At 45.9% G+C, this 24,329-nt stretch overlaps 2 protein-coding genes across 7 annotated transcripts in view; both read left to right on the forward strand.

The window, feature by feature from the left end:
• Window positions 1-7,129, forward strand: part of KDM4A (lysine demethylase 4A) — a 43,202-nt gene extending 36,073 nt beyond the window's left edge. For both annotated transcript variants that reach the window (XM_060021052.1, XM_060021042.1), the window contains exons 19-22: window positions 1,054-1,224; window positions 4,653-4,772; window positions 5,287-5,379; window positions 5,515-7,129. In XM_060021052.1, the coding sequence (XP_059877035.1) occupies window positions 1,054-1,224; window positions 4,653-4,772; window positions 5,287-5,379; window positions 5,515-5,655 (525 nt within the window). In that variant the 3' untranslated portion in view covers window positions 5,656-7,129. The remainder of the gene's footprint in view (window positions 1-1,053; window positions 1,225-4,652; window positions 4,773-5,286; window positions 5,380-5,514) is intronic.
• Window positions 7,130-8,980: 1,851 nt separating this feature from the next.
• The window catches only part of ST3GAL3 (ST3 beta-galactoside alpha-2,3-sialyltransferase 3), a 241,706-nt gene continuing 226,357 nt past the window's right edge, over window positions 8,981-24,329 (forward strand). For 4 of the 5 annotated variants that reach the window (XM_060021063.1, XM_060021089.1, XM_060021080.1 and 1 more), the window contains exon 1: window positions 8,981-9,150. The gene's annotated coding sequence lies outside the window, so the exon portion shown is untranslated. Of the gene's footprint in view, window positions 9,151-12,021; window positions 13,231-24,329 lie in introns of those variants that run through there. The other variant, XM_060021070.1, reaches the window with a different exon arrangement.

A 24,329-nucleotide genomic window follows, 5' to 3' on the forward strand; every position in this document is an offset into this window, starting at 1 on the left:
AAACGGGGTACTGTTGAGTATTTCTTTCACTGATTCATTCTTCACATACTTACTGGGCATCTACTACATGTCAGGCACAGTTTTAGGTGCTCGGAACATGCTGGTGAACAAGACAACAGTGCCTGCCCTCCTGCTGCATTTAGTGTAGTTGAAAGACACGTAGAAACAAGTAAATGTACAGTGTATCAAACGGGGAGAAGTGCCGGCATAAGAGTAAAGCTGGATACAGGAATGGAGGAGGAGAGGTAGTAAGGTTGTCCATAAGTGGAAACTTGGATGTGAGGGAGCCAATGTGCAGATAACTGAGGAAGAGCCTTTCAGGTAGAGGGAACAGAGGCACAAAGACCCTGAGGTGGGAACACTCTTGGCACGCATGCTCAGAGGACAGAAGGGAGGCCAGCATGGCTGGAGCACAGAGCCTGGGCAGCTTGGGGAGGGGCAGTTGGACACAAGACCACCAGATGCTCTGTGATTTCGTTTGCATCAAGGACAAGTTCAGAATGAGAAGAAGGGTGATGTGAGGGCCCCAGAGATGGCAGAGCTGTGGAGCTGTGTACAGTGTGCAGCTGAGGACATCCAGGGAACCTCAGTCTTTGTGCCCTGGCCCTGAGGGTAGAGCTGGTGCTGAGATCTGTGTGGAGCATTGTGTGGGGACCCAGGGCCTCAGATCACCTGTTGAGCGTCCACTTTGATGTGTGTCTAAACTATGTGAATTAGTAGGTGCTGTTTGGTCAGCTCCTCGAAACAGTAGGGAAGTCACAAGAGTCTGTTCTGGGAGTTTGTGGTGAGACAGGATGGTAAAGGACCAGTTGTGGACTGGGAATGAGTGAGGAGCTATATTTATGGGGAAAATATGACACTAGGTTCTTCCGTGTCCTGGCTGGGGTGTGGACATCTGGAAAGACCTGTTTGAGCTCCCATCTCCTGCTCCTTTTTACTTCTCCTGTCTCACGCTTATCTTTCCCTGGTAAAGAAGAGCCCCCTGATCTTGGTCCCCGTTCGCTAGGCCTGTCAGCTCAGTGTGGCCATAACCCAAGCCTCTGTTTCTTCCAGCGTGCCAAGGGGGCCTTGCAGAGCATCACTGCGGGCCAGAAGGTCATTAGCAAGCACAAGAATGGGCGCTTCTACCAGTGTGAGGTGGTAAGGCTCACCACGGAGACCTTCTATGAAGTCAACTTTGACGACGGCTCCTTCAGCGACAATCTCTATCCCGAGGACATAGTGGTAATGTCTGCAAGGAGCTTCATGGGCATTTTGGGGTGGGGGAGTTTCTTGGTCTGACTGGCAGACTGGCTGTGGGCCTGCCTGCCTTTTCTATCCAGGCCCATGGTCCCATCATTCGGCCCCCAAACAGAAAGAAGTGTTTGTACTGGTCTTTCTGTACAAAGAACATCGTGTGCCGCTAGGGTACCCTGCTTCCTCTAGAAGCTTGTAGGAACTGGCGTTTTTTGCAGTTCTTTGAAACATACTTGTATTTTAGTCCAAACTACCCTTTGAAGGTGTTCTGGTGCAGTGGAAGAAGAGCCCAGGCTTTGGAATCAGAGCAGTGTGCCAGTACCAGCTTCACTGCTTAGTAGCTGTGTGATTTGGGGAGAATTAGCCAATTATCTCTTCTGCCACGCCCTCTTAGTAGATTTATGGAATTTGCTTTTGGTTCTTTACAGCTGATGCCTTTGGGGGCTGAATAGAAACTGCTTGGAGATATCCCTGGCCTGCTTGTGTTATCAATACCTGAGACACTGGGGGCCCTGCCTGGACTCAATCCTAGGTTTCCTGGCTCTGGACTCAGCACTCAGTTCAGGTTTCCCCTGTCCATCCTTTGTCCGTCCGTCCATCCTCATCCCCACCCACTACCCCCACCCCCACCCCCACCTTTTCATGTTAGACCGAGCACCAGCCTAGTGGAATGAAGCCACTTCTTCCTTAAACAACAGGTGTTTCCCACATCTCTACCACGTTAGCAACTTAGTTGCTAAAAGTACATTCATTAGTTGTGAGGCAGACTTCCATGTAGTGAAGATGGTATCAGTAGTGTCTGTGGCAGACTAGCTATGCTTTATTAAGCTCTTCCAGTTTGCCAGACGCTAGGCTAAGTACTTTACTCGGGTATCTCGGTCACTTCTCATACCAACTCTGAGAAGCAGGTGGTATCTCTAACTTAGAGAACACTGATCTCAGGACTCTTCTAGAAGTTACTGAGGACCCCAAAAGAGCTTGTATTTTTGTGGGTTATGTCTATCAATATTTGCTCATTAGAAATGAAAACTGAGGTGAATTGATTTGAAATAATCCATTTTTTAAAACGAAAAATTATTTTAAGTAAAACAAAAAATATTAGAAGAGTGCCACTCTTCTACAATTGTGCAAACCTTTTTTACATCACATCTTCAGTTCGTTGCAATATATTGTTTTGGTTAAAGTATGTGAAGAAAACTCGGTCTCACACAGATATGCGATTGAAAAAGTGAGGAGTAAAATTTAAGTAGCCTTTCAGATGACTGTGGTTATTCTACTTTGATACTACACCAGACCTCAACGAGTGGTAGTTTCTTAAAAGTTAGCTGCAGCGTAGACTCTGAAGGCAGCTTGGTGAACATACCCTCTTACGTTAACATTCTTTGGTCTGTCTTACACTGAGAGTGGCTCTTGAACTCATGCGTGATTTTGTACCATCATCCGTATTGGTGCAATGGGCTATGTAGATCTTCCAGATGTTGTTAAATTTGATTAGACAATTCCAAAAAAATCATTTTCATTTGTAGCACTAAGCTCAGAAAAATCTTTAAATTTTAGGGAGCTTCAAGCTCATGGTGGTGACACAACTTTTCTGAAATTGTAATTTGTGCTTGAAAGCTTAGGTTTTATCATTGGCAGTATACTGTCAGTCCATTTTCCTCAAAGTGACAGGCTCACTTCATTCATTTTCAAGAAGATGTCTGCCATTACCCAAGTCTGAATAACCACAGTTTGTCTGTCAGTCATTTTTTTCAAATAAAGCTGGTGTTTCATGGAAAAAGCAGTTACTTCTTACAACTCAAACAGTTACAGCATGCTTTTCCTCAAGACAACCATCATGCTTCGGCGTGTAGCAGAAGTGTCTTTTGCGTACTTAACACATGTACTCAAAGATTGAGGTTTCACACAAAAATTTTTTCTGCTTCATCAAGGGACGTTGTTATATGAAACCAGGTTTTTTCCTTTTGCTCCTAAATCATGAGTACACAGTGGTTAAGAACGCAGTAACAAGTAGTAGAGCTTAGGGCCATTGCGTCAGTTTGTGCTGAAGCACCAGCAGTTGCACCCGTGTTAGGTGTTACACCATCACTGGAAATGTCTGCGCAGCAAAAGAGGCTAATGTTTTAATATTATTGTGAAAACCATCGTGCTCTCACGAACCCCCGCTCAGGAACCCCCGCTAAGGTCTGCAGACCATACTTGGAGAACTGCTATTGTAGTAAAACTTATTATCTGAGAACTTAAGGGATTTATCAAAGATCACATATTTGGCTAGTTAAAACTTCCACTTCAGATTCTTTTGGGGGCAGTACTTTCTACTTAGTTGTTGAACTCATACACGATATAGTTACTGAGTACCTGTTAATAATGAGTTGGCAATACAGTATAGAGCCATTTCTATTCAGTAAGTGAATTGGCGTGTAGGACCTTCCATACTCTTGTCATGTAGTGGAATTGGTAAGAGCAGTTGGAATATCACAGCATTTTAGACTCTCTGCTCTGCTTCCGCTCCAATGTGTACTTTTTTGGGCCATGTCCGCAAGGACCTTCTCCCAGGTCTACCCATCAGACCTTTTATTCAGCTGCCATGACCATGTTCATACACTGACCGCCCACTATATACCAAGCCCTCTGCTGGGAATGCAGCAAGGACTCCACCCATCCTTAGGGTTCCCCTGTCTGCAGGGAGTAAAAGTCCTAAACTTTTTTGCCAGGTCCCATGGTAGGTGGTCTTTTATTACCTTTCCTTCAAAAAAAAGGTTAAGAACCCTTTTCTTTCCATTTTTTAAAAACTTTATTTGTTTTTTTTTATTTATTTATTTTTGGCTGTTTTGGGTCTTTGTTGCTGCACGCGGGCTTTCTCTAGTTGCAGCGAGCGGGGGCTACTCTTCATTGTGGTGCGCGGGCTTCTCATTGCGGTGGCTTCTCTTGTTGCGGAGCACGGACTCTAGGCGCGTGGGCTTCAGTAGTTGTGGCACGCAAGCTCAGTAGTTGTGGCTCACGGGCTCTAGAGCGCAGGCTCAGTAGTTGTGGTGCATAGGCTTAGTTGCTCCGCGGCATGTGGGATCTTCCGGGACCAGGGCTCGAACCTGTGTCCCCTGCATTGGCAGGCGGATTCTTGACCATTGCGCCACCAGGGAAATCCTAAGAACCCTTTTCTTAAATAGTTGAATAAAGTTTGAGTATTTCTTCCTGGCAGAGCCCTGTCCCCCTGTCCCTTAGAGAGACAGTTGAAGGAACGTGAGACGGACTCTTGATCATGGCACATGTCCTTTACATTTATTAAGTTTATTATGGCTGCTTTTTTCTGTCACTTAGAAGCAGCAGCAGCCAGCAGAGATAACGGGGTGGACTTGGACTTAGCAGGTCTCTCAGGTAGACCTTCCTTTCACCCTTCTTCCTTAATGTTCCCTCAGAGTCAGGACTGTCTCCAGTTGGGTCCTCCTGCTGAAGGGGAAGTAGTCCAAGTGAGATGGACAGACGGCCAAGTCTATGGAGCCAAGTTTGTGGCCTCTCACCCCATCCAGATGTACCAGGTAACCAAAGGCTTTTGTTGGGGATGGGGGAGGGGGCCTGATTAATTCAGTGTTTCCTCTTGAGCAAGAGGAAGTCTTTGCTCTTGGGAGAGCTAAGGCAGTGGTCCCCAACCTTTTTGGCACCAGGGACACTGGTTTCGTGGAAGACAGTTTTCCATGGACGGGGGTGGGCGTGGTTCAGGCGGTAACGCGAGCGGTGGGGAGCGGCTGATGAAGCTTTGCTTGCTCGCCCACCGCTCACCTCCTGCTGTGCGGCCCGGTTCCTAACAGGCCGTGGACTGGCACCGGTCTGCGGCCCGGGGGTTGGGGACCGCTGAGCCAAGGGATCAGTGACAACCTTTTTCAGAGCTAGGGGCTGCCCTGTGTCCAGTCTGCCAGGTATGGCTTCAAACATGGCAGGCCTTACTTCAGTGTTCTAAACCCTTCCTGTGACTGCAGGAAATTGCCACTGTGCGTGATGGACCAGGGAGAGAGTCAGGGATATCTTAGCTAAAGGCCTTTGTTTCCTTGGTAGGTGGAGTTTGAGGATGGCTCACAGCTTGTGGTTAAGAGAGATGACGTGTACACGCTGGATGAAGAGCTTCCCAAGAGAGTCAAGTCTAGACTGGTGAGTGTGTACTTTCTGTGTGCCCTTGGTTCCCATCTGGGAGGGAGGGAACACAGCAAGGATGTGTCCCTTGGTTTTTCTTCTTCGGGGTGGTTGGCCATAAAGTGCTCACTTGGTTTGCCTATTCTTCTGTAGTCAGTAGCCTCAGACATGCGCTTCAATGAGATTTTCACGGAGAAAGAGGTTAAGCAGGAAAAGAAACGGCAACGAGTTATCAACTCAAGATACCGGGAAGATTACATTGAGCCTGCACTATACCGGGCCATCATGGAGTAGGTGCTTCCAGCGGCCAGGAGAGTCCCAGCTGCCAAGGTGAAAGCACTCTGGGGTTCCGCAGCACAGCAGACACTTGGAACTCTGAAGTCTCTAAAAGTGAACTGTAAAATGAAAAGGAATGAAATAACCGACCCCATCATCTTCTCACCCCACCCTCATCGCATTCCACTGTAATGAAACAATAAGCCGTACTTGGACATGTGGCAGCAGCCGCTGATCTCCCAGCTGATGGGCTGAGCACTGGAACGCTGTGGCTGCATGGGCCCCAGTCTGTAATGGGGTCGACTGTGCTGGCTGGGCTGGTTGCCCTGTTCCTGGCCTTGGACTTAGCTTCCTAATGATCACCTGCACCAACTAGGCAGAGGTGCTGGTGCTTGCCCCCTCCCCCTTTTTGTATTTATGTGTGTGTGTGTGTGTGTGTGCGCGTGCGCGCGCGTGTGTGTGCGTATGTATGTTTGGTCTGGACCAGCTTCTGCCAGCCCCTGGCCTTTACTTTCTTCCTTGCCTATCCAGGGCAACAAAAATGTGAAATTCTGCCCTCAGCTGAACTGAGTAAGGGCCCCTGGGGGTTGGCTGCAGATGGCTGTGGCATCCGTTTGTCTCTGGAACTGCCTCAAGAGAGTGCTGGCAAAGCTGCAGCGATGAGATGCTAAGGAGTTAACGCCACCTCTTTGCCTTCTCTTGAAGGAGAAGATAGGGGTAATCTGGGTGTGTGCCCATATCACTCTAGGCACAGAGCCCCTGTGGACAGTATTAAAGGGTGTGGGTGGGGAATACTCTGAAGGGGGATCTAATGATGGAAGCAGGCAGAGCCTGGCGGATGAGTCTGTCAACAGAAAATTGCAATCATGCAGGGGCTGGGAGGGTTAAGATGAACTGGGGCCGCTGGAGGCCAGGGGGTGGGTTTAGATATGCCCCCTGGTCTGGGGGTGGGAGGGAGCTGATTTGGGAGCGGGGTGGGACTGGAGGGCAACACTGAAGGGGTTAAACAGGTTTTTGCTCCTTATGAATTTGTTTGCCTGGGCCCAGGGTTGGAGGGATTCACACTTATACCGTATGTATACAAGAATCAGATTTTAATACTTCCCCTTTTTTTGTTACGTATGAACGCTATAAACCAAATTATTTTGAAAACCGGTGCATCACCTTGTCCTTAGCAATAAAACGTGTTGAGCAGAGGATTGGCTGTGTCTGCCCCAAGGAGCCTGAGTGGCCCAGGGTCAGGCCGGGAGTGTATCTAGAGTCATAGGCTCTGGAGCAGGGCCATGCGTTTTAAGAAGACTCAGTAAGGCAGGATCTAGGAAGCCCTCCTAAAGAGATGGGCTCCTTGTCAAGTTCTGGTCCTGTGGCTCTGTATGGTGGGACCTGGGAAGTAGAGGCACCTCTGGCCGTGAGTACCTCCTTTTGCTTCTCTGGCCCTAGAGATGGGAAGGAAGAGGTGATAGATGAAGGACCAGACCACTTCCACAACTTGTAAAACTGAGTTTGATCTCTCTCATCTTGACCCCACTTGTTAATAACTTCATCGAGCACGTGTAAGTTTATGCCAGTGTCCGTTCCATAAAAATTGTAGAACCAGCTTGAAAGAAGGCAGTACATTTTAGGTGCTTGAAAAGCAAGGGATTGACAACCCCTGCCCCCCACCCCGTGCGCGCTTCCCTTAGGTCCTGAAGCTGTTCTGAGTTGCCTGTAGTTGGTGAGACGCTTCCCCGGAGGAAGACCCGGTCCCTTGGACCCCCATTGGGTTCCTGAGGTCCAGGTGGACAAGGTTAGAGCAGCAGCAGCAGCAGGGGTGGGAGGGGCAGTGAATTGGGCACAGCAGAGCTGTTCAGCTGGTCTTGGACAGCCAGGCACTAGGTCCTATTTCTTGGCCCCTGCCAGGTGCGGGAGAATCTTGGGTCAGCTCAGCAACTCAATGCTTCTCTGTGTCCTGGGGCTTGGGAGGTGGCTGCCACCTCTGGTGTCTGATTGTGGGGGAAGGGAGGAGCAGCAGGTCTCAAAAATACCTACTTTTCTATGCCAGTTCCCTCCTGGGGCCAAGAAATGGAGGCTGAATTTTTTGTCCAGCACCCAAGGATTCCCAGGTGAGCGTGGACAGAGCCAGGCCTTAATGGATTGGCAAGCCCTGGGAGCACACATCTTTGGAGGGAAGAAACACTTCCCCAGACTTGGCAGGGTCCCAGACCTCCCTACATTTCACTGACCCTACCATCCCCAGCCCTGCTGAAGGACAGGCAGGGTAGTCCCTTCTGTAACCCCAGCAGAGTTCTTGCTCAACAGCTGACTATTTTTCTAGAAACTTTCACGTTTTGTTTTGGTCAAATGTAATAACCTCCTGGGAAACTGAAGTTTAAAGAGGTGATGAGAGTCTCAAGTCCCACGGAACAGGCCCTCTTGCCTGCAGTCAGGCCCAGGCCTCAGCGGACTGACTGACTCCAGGGAAGCGTGCACCAGCCTGTCTTAGGCAGGCTCCCCTCAGAAGCCTTTTGGCCAGGGCAAACTGCCCTCCTTTGGTGAGGCAACGTCTTTGGGTGGGCAACCAAGGATCACAGCCGGACAGTTCCTCCTCTCTTCCGTAACTCCCCTCGGGGGAATTACGTTTTAAATTGTGCCCCAGTAGGGTGGGAGAAAAGCTGGGACCTCCGGAACTGAAAAGGGTAGACGAGATGGGGCGGAATGGTCCTGTGCCCGGAATAAAAAGAGGCTCTAAAGTAGTAATAAGGGCAGCCAGCGACCGCTGTCCACCCAACTCCACAGGATTGAGCAGGGTCGCCCAGCCCGTGGAGGTCCACAGCCTTGTGTCTCAGCCTGTTTCCAGGCGGATGCCTGCGTCCCTCAGTGTGGAATGACCGTGTACCCCCGTCTCTCGCACGGCCGAGGAAACAGGCTCTCGAGGGGTCATCTCGGCGGACAGCGAGCCCTGCGGCCGTCAGAGGTCCGCATCCCAGACGCGCGCCCTGCGGGGCGTGAAGCCGGGGGAAGATTCCTCAAGGCGGCGGATAGGCTCCGGGGAGCCGAGGGGTGGGCGTCGGCGCGGAACCAGCAGGCCAGGCCCGCTGGACCCACGCCCTGAACCGCCAACAGCCCGAGTCCCGGCGGGCGCGCGAGGCGAACGGGCCGGAAAACTCGGGGGTCCAGTGTCTAGCAGGCCGCTTCGGGCTTGCGTCCGCTCTCTGCCTGCAGTGCAGCCCCGCATTGGTCAGCCCGGCGCCCCGCCCGGCTCCCGCGCGCCGATTGGCCGCGGATGCCCAACCCCCGGTGAGGGCGCTGAGGCGGAGAGTGGGATTGGTGGTCCCGTCGTCCACGGGTCGGGGTTGCGGCCGCGCGCTCCGCCCGCCGCTGCGTCCCCACTATGGCGGCGCCCAGGCGGCCCACCGCGACTTGGGCGCCCGCTGGGGTCCCCCGCGGCTGCCGCCGCCGCATTCGCCGTCGCCCCCGCCTTCCCAGCAGCGTCGGGCCGGGCGCCGCCTACCCCCTGCCTCCCTCTCCGCTGCGGTAAGGGCCGGTACTGCGCGCGTCGGGGCGGGCAGTCACCACGGCTAACGGGCGCCGCCGCCCCTCCCCTCCCCCGCAGCTCGCGGTCCCCGGGTTGGTGGGGTGCGGAGCCCGCGCGCGCTGGTGCTGGGGAAGGAGGGGTCGGGCGCGGCCCAGCCGTCTCCGAATAACGAAGTCCGGCTCGGACTGGGGGCTCGGGCCGGGAGTCCGGTCCCTGGGAGACCGCGCCTGGGTAGGGGCTGCCAGGCCTCGGGGGAGAGGACGGCTGAACCCGGGCCGAGCAGTCTGAGGTCACCTGCGCGCGAGACCCCGCAGCGCTGCGCACCTTGGCGCAGAGGAAGGACCTGGTCAGGCGGGCCTTCGCTATGGGAAGAGGGAGGAAAAGTGGAAAACCTGAGTGGGAATCAGCAGCGTACGGGTAGCGGCTGTCATTGCTTATTGCTCTACCAGCCGCCAGATGTTCCGGGGACTGAGTTCAATTTTACTGACAAAGTACGCCTCTTGCTTCCTTTTCTCTGGCATTTCTCCCCATTGTTTGCCCTGTGATTTTGTTTGCAGGAGGAAATGTCTTAGTGATGAGAGCAGGTTTGATTAGGATAGTCTGCCACGAACATTTTGAATTCCTCTTTGCAACAGTGCTCGTTTTTATGATTCCTTAGTAGACCTCACTTATGTTTGTGTTTCCCGCACATAGGAGGAAGGAGAGAAACGTGTGAACTGACTCAGTGCAATTAATTGAGAGAGGGACCAATGAAGGCAGCTGTTATTTTGTTAAAAACAAAAAACAAAACAAAAAACCAACAAAAACTTACCAACTTTTCTGTGGATACACTTTGAATTAACTATACTATGGCTAGTTGAACAGGAAGGTAGAAAAAAAGCACTTATTGGATTCATGAAAATAAATAGACCGCATGGAAAATTAGGTTATTTCTAAGTCAGAATCACCTTGGAGTGATGATCATTTAACTGTTGGGTATACTGTTGGGTCAACAGGGTTAAAAGGAAGCTGTCACAAAAATTTATGACCGAAATGGTATTTTCAAATAATCTCTTAAGGCAATAGCAGCTCCTAAGATTAAAGATTCTTAACTCAGGGATATTTTGAAGTATTAAGTGATGAATCTCCCTATTTCACATGTCTAAATGTCTAATCAGAGTTTAATAAAAGTAAATTATTAATGAGAAAAAAAGATGTGCATATTCTTAGAGACTAAGTGACTTTGGGTCATCAATAAAGTGTCTATCAAGTACATATTGTATGCAAGGCAGTGCAACTGTGGGGACCTCACGACCTGTATTGTATGAGACTTGTTCTCATGGGCCTATGAGATGGTTGTGGGGATAAAGGGCACACAAGAAAATGATCACTAACAAAATGGTCTCTAGAATTCTAAGATAGTAGGTCTATGAAAATTCTGGAAGAGGAGAAATCCATGTGTTTGAAGAAGGTTTCACAGGAGAGCTGAGGCTTGAGTTGAGCCATGAATGGGTAGGCCTGGGTGGTGAAGAGGAAGGAGAAGTGAGGAAATGAGAAAGTGAGGATGGGAAAGGTGGCAGGGGAGAACCCAAAACTCTCATGGGTCGTTCCAGGGGGCTCTTATTAGAAAAAGTGGGAGATGAGGTTATACAAAAAAGGCAGGTTGATGGCATCAAATCAGGAAGTAACTTTGTCCTGGGTGGAGCAAAGGGTAAACAAGTAGTAGTACTTCAGATGAAACTGGAGCTAGCTATTAGAAAAATAGACAGTAACACTTTATGTGCCCTTGTCACTTTTCTGAGTTACTTTAGCTATTTAGAATAATGGTCCTCTCAGCTACCCAGGATCTGCACCTCAAGAATCATTCTTGCATTTCTTTTTTTCCCCCTTGTATTAAGTTGGTTGCCAGGTCTTGTTGCTGCTACCTCCACACTATGTCTAGCTTCTTTCTGTTCCTACTGTCATCACACTGATTTGGGGCCATTGATCCCATTCCCTCAAATTACTGCAGAAACCCCCTAGCTTTCCCCCCCACCCCTTCCATCTATCCTGTGTACTGTCATCACTTGCAGGTATCTCAATTCCCCAGGCTAGACTTTTATTTATTATTTTTGGCTGAGTTGGGTCTTTGTTGCTATGTGCGGGCTGCACACGGGCTTTCTCTAGTTGCAGTGAGTGGGGTCTACTCTTCGTTTTGGTGCGTGGGCTTCTCATTGCGGTGGCTTCTCACTGCAGAGCATGGGCTCCAGGCGCACGGGCTTCAGTAGTTGTGTCTCGCGGGCTCTAGAGCACATGCTCAGTAGTTATGGCGCACGGGCTTAGCTGCTCTGCAGCATGTGGGATCTTCCCGGACCAGGGCTCGAACCCATGTCCCCTGCACTGGCAGGCAGATTCTTAACCACTGTGCCACCAGGGAAGCCCCAGCCGAGACTTTTAATGGCTTCCTACCGTCTGTTGAATTAAGCACAGACCAGCCTAGCCTGGGCAGTATGGGTAAACTCATTTCTTGCCATTCCCTTAGATTTTATTATATTTTCCAAGTTTGTGGAACTATTTGCTCTTTGTTGCTGTCATGCTCTGTTGCTTTTTCTATCCTAAATGACCCCCTTGAATCTCTAATTGTTGGTTCTCACCCATGTTTCAGGGCCATTTGATTGGAACTCTCTTTGTGAAGCTTTTCTGTACTTTTCTCCCTATCTAGATGGGACTTGTTTCTCCTTCAAACCATTATAACACTAGAGTCTGCCTTTTGCCCCAATTGCCAACATAAGACTGCAGCTTTTTCAAGCCATCGGCCATCTTCTTCATTATCTAGCACAGTGTTTTGTACATAGGAGGTACTTGGCAAATATATTTTATATTGAACATAGCTTTGAACCAGGATAGATGCAAAGAAAATTCTTTGTGCAAACAAAATGTCCATCATAAAATCTATAAATGAAGTTATTTATGTGAGATAATTTGTTACTGAGAGAGCTGGTGTATTGGTCTGGATAGCTTGGATTAGGCTTCATTAACAAAAACCCTTAAGACTTCAGTGGCTTAACAGAACAAAAGTTGACTTCTCATTCATGCCACATGTCCACCATGACTGCACAGGTAACTCTCCTCCTCTCAGTCACTCAGGGACCCATGCTGTTGGAAACTCCATCTTAATATGGTGTTTCCATGATCATTTTGATCGAGTGGAAGATGGTGATCAGGGGACACTGGACTTTCAAGTTTCCATCCTGAAGTGGTACCTGTCACTTTCATTTCCATATCATTGGCTAAAGCAAGTCATATGGCCATGCCTAACTTTAAAGAAGGGCAAGGAATTGCTGTCTTAGCATGTGCCTGGAAAGCAAAGAGCCAGAAGTAACTGTTGGACAGCAGTAATGACTGCTACATCTTCTTTGAGTATCACGGCCCATAGAAGATTAGAGGTAGCGAAATCAGATGGGCTACTAGAGAGAAACACATTGACAGTAGCAAGAAATAATAGCTCTAACTAGGCGTGGAATGAGGGTGGATTGGAAGTCAGAAATCCATTACAAGCACTGTAATGCTTGTAATGTAACAGGCCGAGGCTGTTGATACGAGGGCAGTCAGTGATTTTCCAGTCATAGCACAGTCATTCCTGAAGGCATCACTATTTTACAGCACCCTCAGTGATGAACACAGAAATAGTCCTGAGGCATCCACAGAAAGTTCAATTATATTCAGGATACACAATTTAAAAAGCAAGGAAGTGTGTACTAACTTAAGGTACATTTTCACTTGAATGGTTAAAAAGGATCCTAGTTCAACCTTACTGGTTTAATTGGGTTTAATTGAGGCTATAAAACTTTGGCGCTTGGGGAGGAGATTTCGCTTTTAACAAAGAAAGTGAAACCTGGGTTGAAATCTTGCTCCTGCCATCGATTATCTAACAGTGAGCAAGTGTCTGATTCTGAAGTCCAAGTTGCATCATCAGTGAAATGCGTAGGGTGGTTATGAGTTCACTTTATGTAAAGTGCTTTGCCCAGTTCCTAGTTCAAGGTAAGGACTCATGATTATGATTATCAACGTCAGCAGCAGCAGCAGCAGCAGCAGGATTTGAAGAAACTTTGAGAAATCAGGTAAGGAAATCTCAGGATTTCCCCAGATTTTCCTACGTTTTTCCACTTCCTTGGCATCCTGTCACACCTTTCTTTCTTTTTTTTTTTTTTTGCGGTACGCGGGCCTCTCGCTGTTGTGGCCTCTCCCGTTGCGGAGCACAGGCTCCGGACGCGCAGGCTCAGCGGCCATGGCTCACGGGCCCAGCCGCTCCGCCGCATGTGGGATCTTCCCGGACCGGGGCACGAACCCGTGTCCCCTGCATCGGCAGGCGGACTCTCAACTACTGTGCCACCAGGGAAGCCCACACCTTTCTTATTTTCACATTTATTCTATTTTATTTTGCTTGGTTGTATATGTGTCTGTGTCTTCTACTGTACTAGGCCCTCTAGTCACCCCATAAGTAGCTATTGAGCATGAACTGTCTGCTAACCTCTGTGCTAGGTTATGGCATTACAAAAACAAAAGGCATATCCCGGGCCTCAAAGAGCCTTTAGTCTGGTAGGACCAGAAACCAGTGAACCTGTAGTGAGAATACATTGTAACGGGCTATGTTTGAGGGTCCTGTGGGATCTCCTAAAAAGAGAATCTGATGCCACACAGGGAATATAAATAATGGTTTTCCAGAGAAGCTCACACCTACGTAAGTCTTGGATCACTAGTTAGTAGCTGGGTAGATGTGGGTTTAAAAGGCTTTTCAGGCAGGAAACAATGTGTAATGGCCTAGAAACACAAGAGACTGTGGCTGCATTCTGAAGATGCTTGAAAGGCAGGAGAATATGGTATGTTTGGGGAGTGTGTGTAGGCTGCAGAAGTTAGACTGAAGCTTGTGAGTTCAGGAGTTTATTGTGATGAGGAGGAGGAGCCACTGAAGGGTTTGAAGGTAGGAAATGACTTTATCAGCTTTGCCTTTTAGGAAGATCAGTGTGTGTGGAGGCAGCAGAGGAGTGAATGTCCTGTTTCTCTGACATGGGAGGTTCTGAGGTTTGCAACCGTAGTGCCATGTCTGCTACAGGGTCATAAAATATTATGGATGAAGAGAGCTTAGAATGAGGTGAGGCTGGAGGGAAGGTTACCATTTAGGCTACTGCAGTAATAGTAAGAGTGTGTCCATGTCCTGCCTGGGGATAGAGGAGAGTCAGCAGACCAAGATTGCCATCATGGCTTCACCAGTTTCTAAGGTGTGGCCTTGGGCAGGCTTTAGAACCTCTTGTGTACTCTCGGTTTTCAAATTGGTAAAATGCGGATAAAAATACCTACCTTGCAAGGTTCTGAGAATTTGAGCAAATAGTTGTAAAAAGCCTGCTCCTGTACTATTAAATACATAAGGGACCTCTTATCATAAAAATAATAGTTTTAAGATTTTAAAAAATTAATTAAGTAAGTAAGTAATTTTTGGCTGTGTCGGGTCTTAGTTGCAGCATGCCGGCATCTTTTGCTGTGGCGTGCGGGCTCCAGAGTGCGTGGGCTCTGTAGTTGTGGTGCACGGGCTCGGGCTTAGTTGCTCCACGGCATGTGGGATGTTAGTTCCCCGACCAGGGATCGAACCCATGTCCCCTGCATTGGAAGGTGGATTTTTCACTGGACCACTAGGGAAGTCCCAGTTTTAAGATTCTTAATGCTTAGTATATTCCCTGGTTCACAGTAGGTGATCGTTAGCCTAAAATCATCTGCCAGCACTGTGGTTTTATTTATACATCTTTTTTTTTTTTTTTTTTTTTTGCGGTACGCGGGCCTCTCACTGTTGTGGCCTCTCCCGTTGTGGAGCACAGGCTCCGGACGCGCAGGCTCAGCGGCCATGGCTCACGGGCCCAGCCGCTCCGCGGCATGTGGGATCTTCCCGGACCAGGGCTCGAACCCGTGTCCCCTGCATTGGCAGGCGGATTCTTAACCACTGCGCCACAGTGATGGTGGTCTGGGTGGGTTGGGCATGAGAGAATTATCCTGAGATCAAGAAGGGAAGAGTTGGTTGATATGAATATCATACCAATTTAAACATTCTTTAAATGCCAACAAATTATATATGGTCATTCAGCCGTTCCCAGCCCTCACCCAGAAGTGACACATGCACGTGTGCATACACTCTTGTCGCTGATGTTTTAATGTGCTCACTGCTTGGGCTGCTAAAATGTATGTGCTTCTTCAGCGTGTCATCATCGTTGTTGACTGTGTCCCCCTGAAATTTTGCTCCTCCTCAGTCTTCTTCTGAAATGTTTGTAAAGATGATAATGGGGGTTTAATCCCAATTTGTTCTCCTTTAGGTTCTGCCTGGTCATCCTGGTTGACAGGAGTTCCTTCCCTGTGAACTTCTGCACAACTTATATTATTCTGATTAAATGTTATCTACTGCCTTGTCTTATTATTTGTCTATATGTCAGTAAATTCCCCTTTTCCTTGATGTTAGTTTTCTTTACAAAATAATGGAAAGATGGCATGTTTATGTGTTTTTGACATGACTTAAAACCCACAGAAACCTTGTGTTTGAAATATGTTAAACAGGTTAGAATATTCTGTTCCTAAGTTTTCAAAGTATATGGCAGTGATTTTCAGAGTTTTTGATCTCAGGACCCCTTTATAAGTTATAAAAATTATTGAAACCCCAAAGAACTTTCATTTTATGGGTTTTGTCTATTGATATTTAATGTATTAAAAGTTACTGAGAAAATTTTAAGTCACAAGAATACACAAGCACGCATTCCATTAGCTGTGAGGACAGTGATATAGTCACATGTCATCATGTGTTACATAGCCTCTGGAAAACCGTGCTGGACCCTTGGTGAGAGAAAGAGAGTGAACAGGGCAAATAATGTCTGAGAATTACGTGAAAACAGTTTTAAACTCGTGGATCTGAAACTGTGCACCTCAGATTGGGATTGAACCCATGTGCCAGGACTCAAACCCAGCCTAAACCCAGATTGGGATTTGAACTCATGTGGCTGGGACTCGAACCCGGCCAAAAGCCACAGTCTTCCAACTGAGATCACACACGGGTTTCAGGACTTAATGAAACTCAGGTTCTTGATGTCTCATCGCAGAAAGAATTCAGTGAGAGACAAAGTAATAGGTAAGAAGTGGGTTTATTTAGAGGGAAACACTCCACAGACACAGTGTGGGCCATCTCAGAAGGTGAGAAAGGCACCAGGGTATGGGGTTGTCAGTTTTTATAGGGGTGGGTGATTTCATAGGCTAATGAGTGGGAGGAGTATTCCAACTATTTCAGGAAGGGGAAGGGATTTCCAGGAATTGGGCAACCGCCTACTTTTTAATCCTTGTGGTCTGTCTTGGAACTGTCATGGTGCTTGTGGGTGTGTCATTTAGCTTGCTGATATGTTACAGTGAGCGAATACTGAGGCTCAAGGTCTAGTGGAAGTCGACTTGTCCCGCCATCTTGGACCCATTTGGTTCTAATCAGTTTATGTCATGTTCTAGAGCTATGTCATTCTTTCAAAGGTTGTGCCCTATCCCCTTCCCTCCTGTTTCAGATCCACTGAAAGGGTCTTGGGGACTGTCTGGGGTCCTTGGACCACAGTTTGAGAACTGCTGGCATGTAGATATGAGAGTTTTTATAAATGACACTTTTACATCTTTTTGGCAACAAAATAACGTAAGGATGGAAACACTGCCAAACATCTGTTGTCAAAATGCACTCAACGTATTTTCTTTAAAAACAAACAAACAAACGAACAAAACTAGTTTCTAGCTTTTGTTAAGACATGTTCTTCACCTTGAAAGGGCAGATGTGTGTATTTTGGAAAATCTTCTAGGTGCCATACTATTAACAGACATTTGTCATCCCAGAAAAGTTTAGCAAACTTGGAACACCAGTATGTTTGTAAAAGAAGAATATACAGCTGCTCTTTAAGTTCTGGAAGTCTTATACATGCTTGGCCAGATGATGACCAGAGAACTTCTTTGAGGCACAAGAGTTTCATGGTTACTCACCATCTCATTGTCAAGTTTAGTTATGATCCTATTTATTTAAAATATGATCCAATTTTTATGAAATTAACCACATTGATGTCACTTAATGCATAAACTGCACTGCATCACGAAGCAAATGGTAATTACGTAATGGTACCATTACCCCCCACGCTCTGGAACTTTCACACTTTTTGAGGATTCTTTCTGAACCTCATGTGCCCCAAGATGTCTGACATAGGGATTGTTTGAGGAGGCCAGTGTCCACTGAAATTAAATATCAGAAAAGTTTATAAACAGGAGTTCTGGTATTTTCTTTTGTTACCTTGGTGAATCTTTGTGTGCCTTTGAGATGTCTATTCTCTCTGACAGTGAATGGCCTGGGCTGTTACAACAGCCTCTTCTTGCTCTTGCTTGGCCTTTTCCAGGCTGTCCTCTGTATTGCTACTCAAGTGATCTTTCTAAAATACAGATAAGACTATATCATTTCTCTGCTTACTCCCTTCACTGGTTCTCCATTGCCAGTGGGATAAATTTCAGACCCCTTAGCATGGCATCTAAAGCCTCTCTACCTTTTTACTGCTTCAGCTTCTTCATTGAAGCTTTTCTGGAACCTCACAGACAATCATAAATTTCCAGCACCTCATAATGTCTGTACCTGTTTAACTACATGCATCACACTGTTCTCGAGGGCAGGTACCACACTGTGTTCCTACTGCTATACTCAGGTGTGTAGTAATGGCTTCTGCCTGGACTGATAAGATGGCATAGCTTCCATCGTGGTTCCAGCATAGTTATTCTGCAATATTATATTTTTTTCCTTGCCCTTTTTAAAAAAAGATATGAGCAGATAAACAATGTGGAACTACTACATAGGCCTAAGACATCTGAAGTCTCAGAGACATAATAGCAATGAAAGGGAACATTTATCTTGTATTTTCTAATGATGTATTTTACACATACAAGAACAGAATAATATGATGATACCCATCACCAAATCTTAATATGCCATATTACGTCAGTTTTTTTTTTTTTTTTAAGAAACAGAACATTACAGTTCCAGTAAAAGCCTCATGTATTTTTCCCTGGTCTCCTCCGTCCTTCACCAGAGAAAACACTATCTTGAATTTAAAGTTTTAAACTTCCCATGCATGTTTTTATGCTCTTGTGGTTTTGCTACATGTTGTGTGTCTATATGCCATGCACAGCAGGGGCCAGCAAACAGGCCGGCAGGTTTTATTGGAACACAGCCATGCCCATGTTTAAGTATTGTTCTTGACTGCTTTTGTGCTGCAACCTTCTGTTTCCAGTTTTCTGGACATGCTGCCGTCTCCCAGCCACCTTCAACACCAGTCCCCACCATTTCATCTCAGCTGGCCCAAAGCAAGATCATCTTTTCAAATATTCCAGTTGCATTTTCTCAAGACTGATTGGAGTCAACTTTTCCAAATAAAGAATTACGTCTAGAAGCTTGTCCTCTGAACACACCATTAAAACAAATAATCAGAAACCCAATAAAACCAAACATTAACAGCTCTTATTCAGAAAGGCTTTTTGTTTGTTTGTTTGTAAAAACAGAAATGAACTAAAACATGCAAAACTGAAAGTTCTGTTTCCTTGGATTTTTACCCCTCTCCCCTAGGCTTTTTTCTCAGCTACTAATAAAGGGAACATCTGACCAGGGACAAAATCTTTGCAGTTTTACTCTTCTGCCTTCCATTTTTAAAACCTTAGTGTAGATATCTAATTTGTACTCAGAAAGTCACTGACTGCCCATGTTACACAAGTCTAGGTCCAATGACTTTCAGCAGGTGGAGTTTAATGTAAGGACTATTAACTTTAACAGTGAATTGGAGTAACGAGATTAGCTAGTAAGTAGTAAAGAAATAAGCACTTGGAAAGATGCTCAACATGATTAGCCATCAGGGGAATGCAAATCAAAACCACAATGAGGGGCTTCCCTGGTGGTGCAGTGGTTGAGAGTCCACCTGCCGATGCAGGGGACACGGGTTCGTGCCCCGGTCCGGGAAGATCCCACATGCCACGGAGCGGCTGAGCCCGTGAGCCATGGCCACTGAGCCTGCGCGTCCGGAGCCTGTGCTCCGCAACGGGAGAGGCCACGACAATGAGAGGCCCACGTACTGCAAGAAAAAAAAACAACCACAATGAGATACCACTTCCTACCCACCCACTAGGCTGGCTATAATCAAAAAGACAGGTAATGAGTGTTGGCACAGGTGTGGAGAAATCAGAGCTCTCATACACTGGTGGGAAAACAGTGGCATTTCCTCAAGTAGTTAAACATAGAGTTACCATGTGACCTGGGTATATTTCACTCCTACATATATATCCAAGAGAAATTAGAACTTATGTCCCTGTAAAAATTTGTACATGAATATGCATTGTAGCATCATTCAGCCAAAAGGTGGAAACAGCCCACATGTCCATCAACTGACAAATGGATAAATAAAAGATGGTCCATATAATGGAATGTTATTTGGCAGTAAAAAGAAATGAAGTACTGATGTGCACAAACCTTAAAAACATTGTGCTAAGTGAAAGAAGCCTGTCACAAAGGACCACATATTGTTTGATTCCATTTATATGAGATATCTATAAACATTTGCCTATTCTATGGAACAAAGGAGTTTAGTAGTTGCTCAGGGCTGGAGGTTTGTAGGGGATGACAGCTAAGGGGCGTGGGGAATCATTTCGGGGTAATAGAAATGTTCTAAAATTGATTGTGGTCATGTTTGCACAACTCTGAAAATACTAAAAGCCATCAAAAGGTATATTTTGAATGGGTGAGTTGTATAGTATGCGAATGATATCTCAATAACGCTGTCAAAAAGCAGTAAAGAGAACTCTAGAGAATATAGAAACAGATCCGAGGAGCAGCCGCCACCTCAGGGATGAGCTAGAGAGCTCGACAAAGAGCTCCCCAACCTGCCTCACACCCACCACAGGCCGAGATTCAGACTTTGGTGTGGTGGACATGACAATGGCTCACTGGATTGCAGATGAGCCACTGTGATGCTGCATGGTGGAGCTTGCCAGAAATCTGCCGTCTTGGGTACTGGGGAAAGCTGTTTACAGAGAGACGTCCCACCAGAGGCACTCTGCTGCAAAACTGCCCAAGAGAAGTGCTGAGGGAAGCTGTTGGCCGCTGCTCACTGCTGGCTGCTGTCCACTGGAAAAGTCCTGTGTGCTGCAGGAGCCTACCTAGAGGAACACACTGGAACACACTAGAACCCAGAAGCCATGGCTTTCCAGCACCGTCTAGTGACAAAGCTTGACATCCTGTCAACTAGCAAAAGGAAAATATTTAAAGGGCCCAGATCCATTTTCACAGAGCAAGCAAAAAGGTTGAATTTGGAGCTAAGAGGCAATAAGTCTGTAATCCACACAGCGGGTAATCGGAACCTCGGCATACCCTTAGCTTTTTAATTCCCTTTGCAGATCTTCAGGTTATCCTTGCCACCTTGGCTATTGGGGCTCAGAGAAGCTGGGACTCTGTATTTTGGGGCCAACTTGCCCTCAGCCCAGTTCTCTCTGATTATCCATTTTTGCATATCTTTTTTTTTGTTCTGTATCCTTGGTTCTCTTTTTCAGACATCAGTCATACCTATGCTGGATCTCCTATGACAACTATTGTATTTTTGTTTTTGTTTTTTGTTTGGGTTTGTTTTGGTAAATCCTTTTAAACCTTTTATTCTTTTTCATTTTATCGTCCTCATTTTTTTTTTTTTTTTTTTTTGCGTAAGCGGTCCTATCACTGTTGTGGCCACTCCCGTTGTGGAGCACAGGCTCCGGACGCACAGGCTCAGCGGCCATGGCTCACGGGCCCAGCCGCTCCGCGGCACGTGGGATCTTCCCGGACCGGGGCATGAACCCGTGTCCCCTGCATCGGCAGGTGGACTCAACCACTGCGCCACCAGGGAAGCCCTTTATCTTCCTCACATTTTATCCACCAGGGCCTTCATGACTCTTATTGTGTTTTCAGTAGTTCTTCATTGTTCTCTTTCATCGAGGCTTTTGTTTTTGTGGTGGTGTTATTTTTCTTTCTTCACTTTTCCTGAGTGTTAAATTTACTTTAAAAATGTTGTTTCACTATTTTTTCCCTGAGGCTCTCACTTTAATCTTGGCCCTTAGTCACCGCTTGTTTTTTAGAGCCTTTTGGGAGTGGCGGAGGGGCTGGTAGAACCTTTGTTAATGATCTGTATCCATCCTGTGACAAAGTTTTTTCTGTTGTGTGCTCTTCCTTTACCACACTTCCCTTTGACCCTCCCCCTTCCCTTCTTCCACTTTTGTTTAGATTCTTCACTGGTTACGTTTCATTTTTGTTCAGTTGTACCATATAACTTCTTCAAATGAAAAAAATTATATGACTGAAGTCAGATCATTTGGATTTGAATCCTCAGTCTGCCACTTACTAGCTCTATGATCTTAGATAAGATAATTTTACCTCTCTGTGCCTCAGTTTATTCTCTATATAATGAGAATGATAACCTTGTAGGATTGTTGAGAAGATTCAGTGAATTAAATCATATGAAACTTTTAGAACTGTGGCTAGTCTGCAGTAAGTACTATGTGAATATTAGCAATATTGATTATTTTATCCCCTGCATTGATGTGCAATTAGAAAATACACAATTCTTCTGCATAGAATAATGTAATATATTGCATGTTAATTAACTACTTAAATCTGCTTAGTCATGCATAAAGTCTGAAAAGGAAGTGTACATTCAGCAAAACCATTTAAAAAAATTGATCTTTTCAGTAACTTGTTCAGGAAGCTGGGTAATAAATAGTACGTAATAGTTTCTAATTAGCTTGCCTCAAAAGGATTCACAGGAGACTTGTTCAGGAAATACTTTGTGGCTTTTGCTCTGTGTAATTTTGTCATAATTGAGTTCATATTCATTATGGCTGCTATTTGAAGGTCAACAAAATTCTAACATTTCAGACTGAAAATTTTTGCTAGGTATAGTTTAGAAAATAACCACATTGTAGGATATTTTAGAAATGACAGGAGTTTGGTGTACTTTGTTTCAGTGAGTTCAAATTTTTATGGAATTTTCTTTTATGGCTAATTAAAATAACCTAGTTTTTTGTACCTTTTTTTGAGCAGACTATAAGTGACTGAACATTTGGTCAGTAAGCAGATAGTTTTTGAATATCTACCAGGGATGCAATGGTGAATAAAATAGACCTGTTCACTGCCTGGATTAGCCAGAATAAAATTTTAAGCAAATTACTGTAAATACTCCTGAGTATAAATGCATTATGTAATGGATGGGGGTATACGGGTGCTGTGGGAATTTCTAATAGGGAGACCTAACCTAAAGTGTGGAGACGGGTAAGGCTTCCCTGTGGAATTAACTTTTAAGCTGAGACTTAAAGGCGGAGTGACAGTTGGCTAGGTGAAGTGGTAGGGGCAAGAAGGCTTCAGCCTGCCATTAGGAGACAGGATGACAAGTTCAAAACACTGACAGGCGTTCATTGTTGCAGACTCACAGAGGTAAGGTGGTAAGAGATGGTAACAGAGATGGGAGGAGATGTGGGCAGGGGCCAGATCATGCAGTCTTATAGGCCCTGTTAAGGGGTTTGGGACTTTACCCTAAAGACAGTGGGAAATTTACAAAGTTTAAACCTGAGAATAAAATAGATCCACATTGGCTGCTATGTGGAGAATGAATTGAAGAAGATCAAGAATGAATATGGAAGTACCCAGAGGAAATGAAAACAGGATGAAGTATACATACACACCTGTTTATCACAGCATTATTCACAATAGCCAAGATATGGAAACAACCCAAATGCCCATCAATAGATAAATGGATAAAAAAAGATGTGGTACATATACACAATGGAATACTTATTCAGCCATGAGAAAGGAGGCTGTCCTGCCATTTGTGACAACATGGATGGACCTTGAGCACATTATGCTAAGTGAGATAAGTCAGGGAAGGACAAGTACTGCACAACATCACTTACATGTGGAATCTGAAAAGCAAACCTGTACAAAAGCAGAGAGTAAATGGAGGTTACCGGAGGTTGAGGGATGGGGGAATAAGTCTGATGACGGTTAAGGGTAGAAACTTGTAGCAAGTCGTAAACAAGCCATAGAGATCTAACATACAGTATAATGAATATAGACAATAATATTGTACCATAATGTAATGTGATAAATGTTGCTTAAATGGCAGTCAGATTACAGTATATAAATATATCAAAGTAACACGCTATACACCTTAAATTTACAAAATGTAACGTCAAATTTATCACACACAAAAGAATGGACATGGGAGGCTTATTAGGAGGCTATAGTTGTAGCCCAAACAAAGGGTTATAGTGACTTGAAATACGATGGTAGCAGTGGAGATAGAGGGACAGATGGATTTAAGAAGTATTTAAGAGGTAAAATTCATAGGGCTGGATGGCTGATTATATATGGAGGGTGAGAGTGAGAAGGAGGGTAGCGTCAAGGATAATTTCCAGGTTTTTGACAGAAGCACCTGTGAAGGTGTTGCCTTTTATTGAAATAGTGAATACTGGAGGAAGAGGAGGGTTTTTTGGGAAGTCTGAGACATCTGTGAAACATCTAGATGATGATACAGAAATTAAATAAATGGAGTTCCCTGGTGGCCTGGTATTAGGATTCTGGGCTTTCAATGCTGGGGCCTGGGTTCAGTCCCTGGTCGGGAAACTGAGATTCTGCAAGCTGCACGGTAAGGCCAAAAAAAAAAAAAAAAAAAGTTAAATAAATGGACATGGAACTTAGAAGAAGTATCTGGATGGAATATATAAAATTTGGGATAAGGATGGTAATTGTAATCATGGAAGTGGAATGAGATTGCCTTGGGGATATCTGTGGAATGAGAATATAAAAAGCCTGAGACGGCACCCTAAGCTTCTCTCTACATTTAAAATTGCTCGTGCGCTTCCTCTCTCTCTCCCTCCCTCTGTCTCTCCTTCTCTCTCCTCTCCCTCTCTCCCTCTCTCTCTTCCCCCCTCCCCTCCCGCTCCTCTCCTCTGTCCTCCCTCCTCTGTGTCTCTATCTTTCTCTCTCTATATACACACACACACACACATTATGTCTTTAGTATATATTACTTTTTGGAATGTGTACAAATTATATTAATTGTGTTTAGAGTTGGGGGAATATAATTAGAAATATATTAATTTATTTTATCTTTAAACA

The sequence above is a fragment of the Delphinus delphis genome, chromosome 1, assembly GCF_949987515.2.
Source record: "Delphinus delphis chromosome 1, mDelDel1.2, whole genome shotgun sequence".
Classification (NCBI taxonomy): Eukaryota; Metazoa; Chordata; class Mammalia; order Artiodactyla; family Delphinidae; genus Delphinus; species Delphinus delphis.